The sequence below is a fragment of the Centruroides sculpturatus genome, unplaced genomic scaffold, assembly GCF_000671375.1.
Source record: "Centruroides sculpturatus isolate CEXI.00-Female unplaced genomic scaffold, Cexi_2.0 scaffold605, whole genome shotgun sequence".
NCBI lineage: Eukaryota > Metazoa > Arthropoda > Arachnida > Scorpiones > Buthidae > Centruroides > Centruroides sculpturatus.
In genome coordinates this window covers 1-8442 of record NW_019384828.1, presented here as the reverse complement: position 1 = coordinate 8442, position 8442 = coordinate 1, and the positions used below count along the sequence as shown (strand labels likewise).

Here is an 8442-nt window from a genome sequence, read left to right as displayed (position 1 = left end):
ATTAGTTGAGTGTATAAAACCATCGAACTCTGCTAGTCAGTCCTGTGTTCAGGAATGACTAACAGGTAAAGTATTTTGGAAATTTTTCGAGTTAGTAACACCGAAGTAGGGTATAGCTTTCCATAAAAGTCTTCGCGTGATGCATTTTTCTCGGCACATCGCCCACGTTTCGCGTTGCTGTAAACAAATCAACCAAACTAAAACGAACCAACGAAATTGTGGCATAGTCACAATTTCGGGTTTTTACTTGTCATAACAATGTTCTCACTTTTTTAGCGATGTCTTGCTCATGTACGTCATACTTTTCGAATTAGCAATATGATCGTGTCAGTTGTATAACTACAATCCTCGAAAAATTTTGAGTTGAAGTAATGTGATTTTTGCTTGAAATAGGACTTTTGTATATAGTTAATATGGTCCTCCTGCATGTACGCTATCTGTGCCACGAATCTTCCTTCATATATCTAACTTTTTGTCGAGATTAACGAAAGACAAACCCACCACAGTCAGCCAGACAAGTATCAAAATTTACAAGTCTTCAATTTTTACAAATTTCAGCCGAATAATTTTTCTATAAACGCAATGCTTTCAAAAACATAATTCCCACATACTATAAATTTTGGCAACAGATTATCCAAACATTTTACACTATTCTGGCGTTTTCACGATATAAATGTGTTTTAATGAAAGTTTAAATACAAAGAAACTGTAAATTAATATACTTATTATTTCCGCCATATTGAAAACGAGAGAACAGCTGAATTGCGTATCTGATAGTGTATATGACAGCTGTGTGAATAAAATTAGTGATTTTCACGAATAATTAGTATTAATTGTTCTATAAGAAATATTGAACGAATATTTTATTTTTTTACACGTGTTGATTTTCAATCATTCTTTTACAGAATAATTCTACAAATAAGCACATTAAACCTAGAACAATTCCAATCGAAAGCAATATCATTGGGCTAATAATGTCAGCCAATTCTAATGCGTGGAATTCTGAATACTTTAGCAGCTTTAATGTTTCTGCATAATCTTTTCTCTCGACGATTCCAGCTTCAAATAAATGTGTTATTCTGGAAAAATATATATATATACTCTTAACTACGTAATAGGGAACGCCATACAGGTAAAAAAAAACTTATCTTACATCTTACTTAATTTCTGCTTAAACGGAAATCCCTTTGTTACAGCATAAGGTTGAATAAATGTAATGAGAACATCTGCAGAAATGCTATATGCGTGTGGTTCTTTTTGCATTAGTTTATTCGTGTAATATTCACTCTCTATCAGAGAAAAACGTTCTTTCTTAACTTTTTCGCTTGCAATCGACAAAGACAAAGAATAGTTGTGACGTAGGATATTATCTTTAAAAATTTTATCTCTGTTGTTTTTGGAATTCTTCAAATAATATGCAAAAAACAAAATAATTAAAATCATTACAAGTTTTAAATGCAACAGTTGTTATACAAAGTGTCCATAATTAAAGTTTCTCTATTCAGTGCACTCTATAGAAGTAACCAATAATAGAATCCCCCAATACAGATATACAGACGATGCAACGAATGAGAAAAAGTATTTCGAAAGAATATAAACTTGAAAGTTTTCCGGGCCCTTTAAAGGAAAGTATAAGGCTCGAAACACGGTGAATAAAAAATGCCAACGTTAACATACATTTTAATGTTCTTTTAAACATCACGAATGAATTCGCTGCAATAACATTTATGCCACAGCAAACAAAATTATCGCTCTTCTGTTTCCTGTGGGTCCCTATAAAGAATGCTCTAGCAAAATTTTTAAACTAAATTTATGTTGGGAAATTCTCTTCTGCATTTTTCACATACTGTGTATACTAATTTCAGGGCCAATTCCTTATTATTTACAGGTACAGTTAGCTCTTAATAGAAAAACTTTAAATATGGCTATTATGTACGTACTTACCATAAGGTAACTCCATATAGCTCCTTTTTCTATGGTACCACAAGAATACTCACCATCTTTGACAACAATCGCTAGTTCGTCAAAAGTTTTTGGAACAGACTCGGTTATTGGACAAGACATAAAAGATATTAAAGTTCCACTATAACTACTTATCAACACTACAACTGAAAGCCACCATATTGACACGAGAAATCTGGATTTAAATTTTTTTACGTTCTCCAGTTTAATTCCTAATTATAAATATTAATTATTAACATTTTTTTCTGTTATTGAAAGCAAAAAGACGGTTTACCTTGATAAACAAGCGTGCAAAATAAATTCCAGAACACACGGCTTCGTGGCCAGAATATTCCAACTTCGTCAGTCAGGAAATTTCTTTCGATCACTTTATGCAATACTAATCCAAATATGAATACCGTTGAGAGAATCGCTATCCACATCTACAAAAAAAATATTATCTTAAAAATTAATAAATATGAATATTTACTTTTAAACAAAGGGTTGCCAACTTTTAATGCTACAAATTCCGAACAAATATATTTCATTATTTTTATGTTGTGTGCTGTAAAAAGGGCATTATCAACCTTATCGTGGGTTTGGCAAAGTCCACAACGAAAACGCCATCTTGCAGGATATGCCTGAATTATCGTTTCGGAGTACCCCCAAAATTTCCTGGATTTTTTCGAATTTTATGAATTTTGACCTTACAGAGCCGTAATATTAAGATAATACTACATTTGGTCGACCGGAGTGCGTGTTGGCAACCCTACGTAAATCTTAAATACGTACATCCAAACCGAAAGGTTTTATTATGGAAATCCAATTTGGAATTTTTTCTGGAGCTTTGATGGCAAACGTTACCGGATGAAACGCTAATGGAGAAGTAAATTCCATTGCTGCAAAGCGAGTAGGGTTGAGGAATAAACCAACAAAAGCCATATCGGCGTCCTAAGTTAAAACAAAATTAATTAATTCTATTGTGTTGAAGGAATTAGGCATGCAACAGGTATTAAAATATACCAGATTAAACATGTGCTTGAACAAGATTAATTAAACAATAACTATAGTATTTAAAGGTATTATTCACAGGAATTAAAGCATATGTTACCACCGGTGTTAAGTGCTCAGTTGATAAATTCACTGAGCACTGAATACATAATATCGGGTTTGTGCCTCACTAACAGGTTGAACACAAATAAGTTTTTCGGGTTCTTTCCCACGTGTCTGACACAGTGGCGTTACTAGAAATATTGGTCCCGTTGACAAGCATAGTCGGAGAGATCCTCCCTTGTTGTTAATTATAATAAAAAAACATAAAAATTCATAATAAATTTTGCCAAACACATATAATAAGAGAAAACATGAAATAACGTTTAAAATAAATGAACATTTTAATAACAACCCCGAAATACCACAAGGCTTAAAAATTTTGTTCGTTTTATCCATAATCTGATATATAGAGATCCGTTATATGAATTAATCACCAATTAAAACTACAAATTTTCTTTGGCTTTGATATTGGCAACTCGACATATTAATTCTCTTACATACATTTTTGCAGTTTCCTTTCGTTCAATTGCTAATAAAGCAATTTCGTGTCATTTACTTTGGCTCATTGTATTTCTTTTATAGTTTTTATTACTTACAATTTACTTTATGACTTTTTGACATTAACGGTTGTTACTGGCAATAACAGAAACAACATTATCATAGTGTACAGTACACTTCAGAAATTCGCTTTCCAATCAACTGTACTTTTGTACAGGTGATTTTCGAAAGACTTTAATAGACTTTAAAAGTGTAAGGTATAGTTTAATTAAGTAAAAAAATTACTTGGATGTATTGGAATGTCAACAGGTTTGAAATAATTGCAGCATACTCTTTTGAATAGCTATTGCACCTTTTTAGTATTTGTATTTCTGAGAATTCAATAATTGTTTTTGGTTCTAAGAAATCAAACAAATTTCTTACTCATATCATTTCCGACAAATCTTTCTGTAACTTGCGGTATAATTATGTTTAGAGTGTGGTAGAACACGATGCATTTAAACTGATGTTTTTTGAAGTGATGGCGGTTATTACGTGCCAACTCATAAAAATGACTCTTAACGATTCGAATGTTTTTTGACTCGAACGAGCTATTTATTCCCTATTATTCGTAGGCTTCCGATTATTTTTATCGAAAGAGTCCGACAATTTTTTATTTGTTCGAAAACTCGCTGCTAATATGTTGAAGTCTCATCTAAATCAGTGCGCGTAGTTTGAAGCAATTTGAATGCAAATTTAATTTCACACATCAGTTTATGCAAAAATAACAAGTTTAAATTTGCTCATGATCTTTTTAATTCTTATTGCTTCTTCTTTTTCTTTTATTTTGTAAAATTCAATGTTTACTTCAATGAAGCCTTTCAATATATCTACAAAACTTGTTTTCCATGCAGTAGTTAATTTCAATCTACTGGCCCAACGTGTTGGATTTCATATTTTTTAAGTAATCTGTGACTCAGCGGTAAAGTTTGATACAATATTCCAACTCTGCAATATTTACAAAAGAATACGAAAACACTTTCAAGAGTATTGTAAAAAGTCGTTTTTAGGTTTGAAACATCACTAATTTTTAAACAAATTTTTCTAATTGAAGTTCAATAGTCTTCAAAATCGAACACAAGAGGGTCCTCCATTAGTCTCTTGTTTCCACAGGAGCAGCAACGAGCACGTTTACACTTATTCTCCGAACTTAGTTTTGATGCAATAAAATGAAAACGGAATATAGAATTTTTTAAATTTATACATTATATTAACTATAAGCTATATTGTTACCTACTTTTACTTTAATACTCTTCACTAGAGAATAATATCGTGTTTTCGTTCGTATAACCAGCTGGTTTCTATGTTAATTTAAAAACAATTTGACTGGGATACAAGTTATGCTCTCGGGTGGGTACAGAACGTACATATGATGGAGATGACGATACAGAGATGTTCTTCCTTGTAATTCTTTTTGTTACAATGCCACGAGTCAATATCATAAACATACAGTAATCCTAAACCTCACATAAGAAATAGTACATTATAGATTACTGTAATACATAATTGCAACCAGTATATTTGTACATTTAACCATATATACAGACATTCACAAATTTACGTGTTTATAGTTTCAATTTGCATACCTTATTTACCAATTTTGCAACTAATCCAGTCCACGAGCCGTTTTCTGTTAAATATCCAACATGTTTTGGTAATGGTTTTATAACGGAGTAACTACGTAAATCGAATTAATTAATATTCTTTGTTTATTTAATTAATATCTCGTAAATGTATTTATATTATTTACCTAAATTTTAATTTCTCTTGAACAGCTTTAAACACGTGAAAGTAAAATCCGTCTGTAATTTTTGTTTCCGTTTCATCTAATTTCATGTAAGCCGGAATCTGTAATGTGTAAATGACATCATAAAACTAGTAAAATCAATTATTAAGAATAAAGTCATCATACCTGTACACTAACAATTTTCCATTCATATGAAATATTCTTTGCTCCTATAAGAATTTTATTAGAATTTAGAGTTTTCGTAAAAAATGTCTTATGGACAAAAATATAATAAAAAGAATATTGCATTGTATACTTCAAAGTCGAAAATTCTATATAATAGTGCGAAGAATCTATTTATTTATTACAAAAATGTTCAATGTGTACAGTACGTTTATGCAGGCTTTTATTTGCGTGCTGAAATCAGTTAGTTGCATTAATAGCAATGCGATGTTTACGGTAAAATAAGTAATTTATTCAATATGCGGCGTTTACATTTATGTGGAAATATGTACAATGTGAAGTTGAAATTAAAAGTTCCCTCTTCACAAATCTTCTGCAGACACACACTGCCAATATCTTTGTCTGTTTTCGTGCGCCCTGCTGATTGATAATATTGTCACAGTGTGTCTTGTACTCATTAATATTTGTGAAACGATTCTATTTTATGAGGAAAAAAGATCAAATGCGTTAATAACAGCAGATACATCCTATTAACGCTTTATTGGCTGTACCAAGACTAAAACTTTTTAAACGTATTCAACAGATAAACCAATCAATAACACTGTTTTCGGAATTATTTCTATTGTTTTTTTTCCATTACTCTCAGAAATTCTTTGTACTTTATACTAAAATATTAAAATTGCCCTTCGTTACTTTTGTACTCAGAAAAGTAAAAATTTACATATTGCTGCAAAAGTACTCCGCGATATACACATGCCCTTTTGAACGAATTAATTCATTTTTCTGCAAACATTTAAACTAATGCATACCCCTATCTGATTGCAGCGCTAAAACTTCCAGAGCAGTAAGATTTTGAATTAATTTATTTAGAGCGTTACCTTTCACAAGTCCTGACATATAGCATACCAAATTTAGATTCGTTTGAACTCGTAGATATCTCTAAAGACTGCATTGAATAGGGATACGTGTAGTTAAGATTACTCAGTACTAAAATATTTCTTAAGTTAACTAATATCTAAAAGTAATTAAACGTTTACCGTAACAGGTATAAAAATACAGTATTTCACCATTCTCTTCAGCACACAACAAAGACATTTTTACAATTAGTGTACAGCATCGATTATCCGACCCCCAGTCAACCGTTACATTGGTTAACCGACCGCGTTCTAGTCGTCAAATTCAAATGTCCGCTAGTGATGTGGCGCTATAATAATTGGCTATGTCTTGGCTACTTTAATATTATTTTCGTTAAATTTTTGCGTGTTTTAGCTGGCAACACTGGCTCGGCAATGAAAGGGAGGCCAGTATTTTTACCAGGCTTGATTTTGTAATTATGAGTGGTTGTTTCTTTTGTGAACAATAAAATAATTTAAAAATAATCTTTAACGACACAATAGCGACAATTATTATTTTAAAAAATTTTTGTTGGGCTTCATATCGATGAAAATTGAACGCAAAGTAGGTTAATAGCGATATACTAATATACTAATTGCATGGGATATACTATAGTCTATTAATAATGTATTTATTCATACTCTTCGATTATTCGTTTTTTCAGTTATCCGACCAACCCCAGTCCACAATTGAGTCGGATAATCGATGCTCTACTATATCAAGTTGAACATAGTTGTAAAATATATTTTCATTACTTCGATTACAGCCAACTTATAGAGTCTAAAAAATGTTAGACTAGATTCTGCAGCAGAAGAATATACACGAAGGCAAGTAACGAAACCAATTTCATTGTAATTTTATACTTCATTATTTTTATGTTGCAATAATTTAACACTCGTTCTGCACTTATCATAGTAATTAGTAGCGCAAAAGCTGAAAAAGATTTCAGTGTAATAAATGTAATATGTATAAAAGGGAGAAACACGTTTATTATTGAACGTATATCTAAATTTGTAAACAGAGCGAAAGTCTTCCGCTGCAACAAAAATAAAAACAGCGTGAATACAACAATTTTCCTTATGGCGGACCAACTTACTAGCAGCAAACCCACCATTGGCCAAGTGGTTCCGTTCCCTGAACACTGGGAGTTCAGTTGTGGGTTCGCTCTTCTCAGGATGAGCTGGTTACGTAAAGTTTTTTGGGTTTTCTGTACGTTTTAATACCTGAATAGGTGCTATTTACTCTTAGAAAGTTCTTTCGATGGGCATCCTCTATGTACATCGCTCAAGTGTTGCGTTGTCGTAACTTAATAAAGAAACAAACTTACTAGCAACGCGATAAAACGGCCTTTTTACAGATATACAAATATATAATATTCATATGCAAACTAAGGCTAGCCTAACGGCTACAGAAAGCTACTCAATATTCCTACATTAATTTTCCCGTTAGACATGTGTATGAAATTTGCATGAAAGATATGAGGCTTTCAAAAATTGCCTGACATTTTACAGACATGGCTTTGTTTACTTTGTTTGTACAAATGAAATTTACAAAGAAGAAACAAAAGGCAAAAAGCCGTAGTACTATATTGAAGAATAAACCCGACGAGTTGCTTAACTTTTCCGGCAACATTTAAAACTGCGTGTGTGGCACCATTTGTTGTGGTATATTATTAAAATTTTATTTTATAGTTTTAATTATTATAAAATGGCAGAAAGCTTAATTTTCACGGCAAGGATGGGTTATATTTTGTAAAATTGTAAATGCTAATGACGAGTAAAATCGTCAATAAGTCCGAACCTACTCGAAATATGATACATGACCTCCTTTATCTCTTACCTCTCGATATTTGACCTGAAAAATTTAACAGCGTCGATCCCCCGAACATAGAAACTTTCCTACAAAATGTGTCCAATTTTCCACAAAATGCACAGGTATTATTATGCTTTAAAGAGGGTGAACAATATTGTGCCATACACATACACAAACAAATTCAGCAAATTAAAAGTTTATGATTAGAATTGAAAACTGGAATTATGAGTTATCGAATGCTTTATAAAACATTGGTTACAAAAGTATTGATAACCAATGTATTTTCAAATATAGTT

General features: G+C 31.7%; 1 protein-coding gene across 1 annotated transcript; it reads right to left on the bottom strand.

Moving 5' to 3' along the window:
- Positions 1-871: 871 nt before the first annotated feature.
- LOC111630068 (glutamate receptor ionotropic, delta-2-like) lies at positions 872-7615 on the bottom strand. Its single transcript, XM_023374084.1, has 9 exons — positions 7558-7615; positions 5444-5487; positions 5282-5379; positions 5118-5208; positions 2734-2892; positions 2237-2384; positions 1945-2174; positions 1154-1404; positions 872-1079 (listed from the first exon to the last, which is right to left on the bottom strand). The coding sequence occupies exons 1-9, from the start codon at positions 7613-7615 to the stop codon at positions 872-874; spliced, it is 1287 nt and encodes a 428-aa protein (XP_023229852.1).
- Between the last annotated feature and the right edge of the window lie 827 nt (positions 7616-8442).

Bases quoted from the DNA above. Each gene is read 5' to 3' on its own strand.
- LOC111630068 (XM_023374084.1), bottom strand. From the start codon at position 7,615: ATGTACATAGAGGATGCCCATCGAAAGAACTTTCTAAGAGTAAATAGC. The intron at 5,380-5,443 runs GTATGATGACTT...TACACATTACAG, and splicing joins GGAAAATTGTTAGTGTACAG to ATTCCGGCTTACATGAAATT. The intron at 2,175-2,236 runs GTAAACCGTCTT...ATTTATAATTAG, and splicing joins TTGCACGCTTGTTTATCAAG to GAATTAAACTGGAGAACGTA.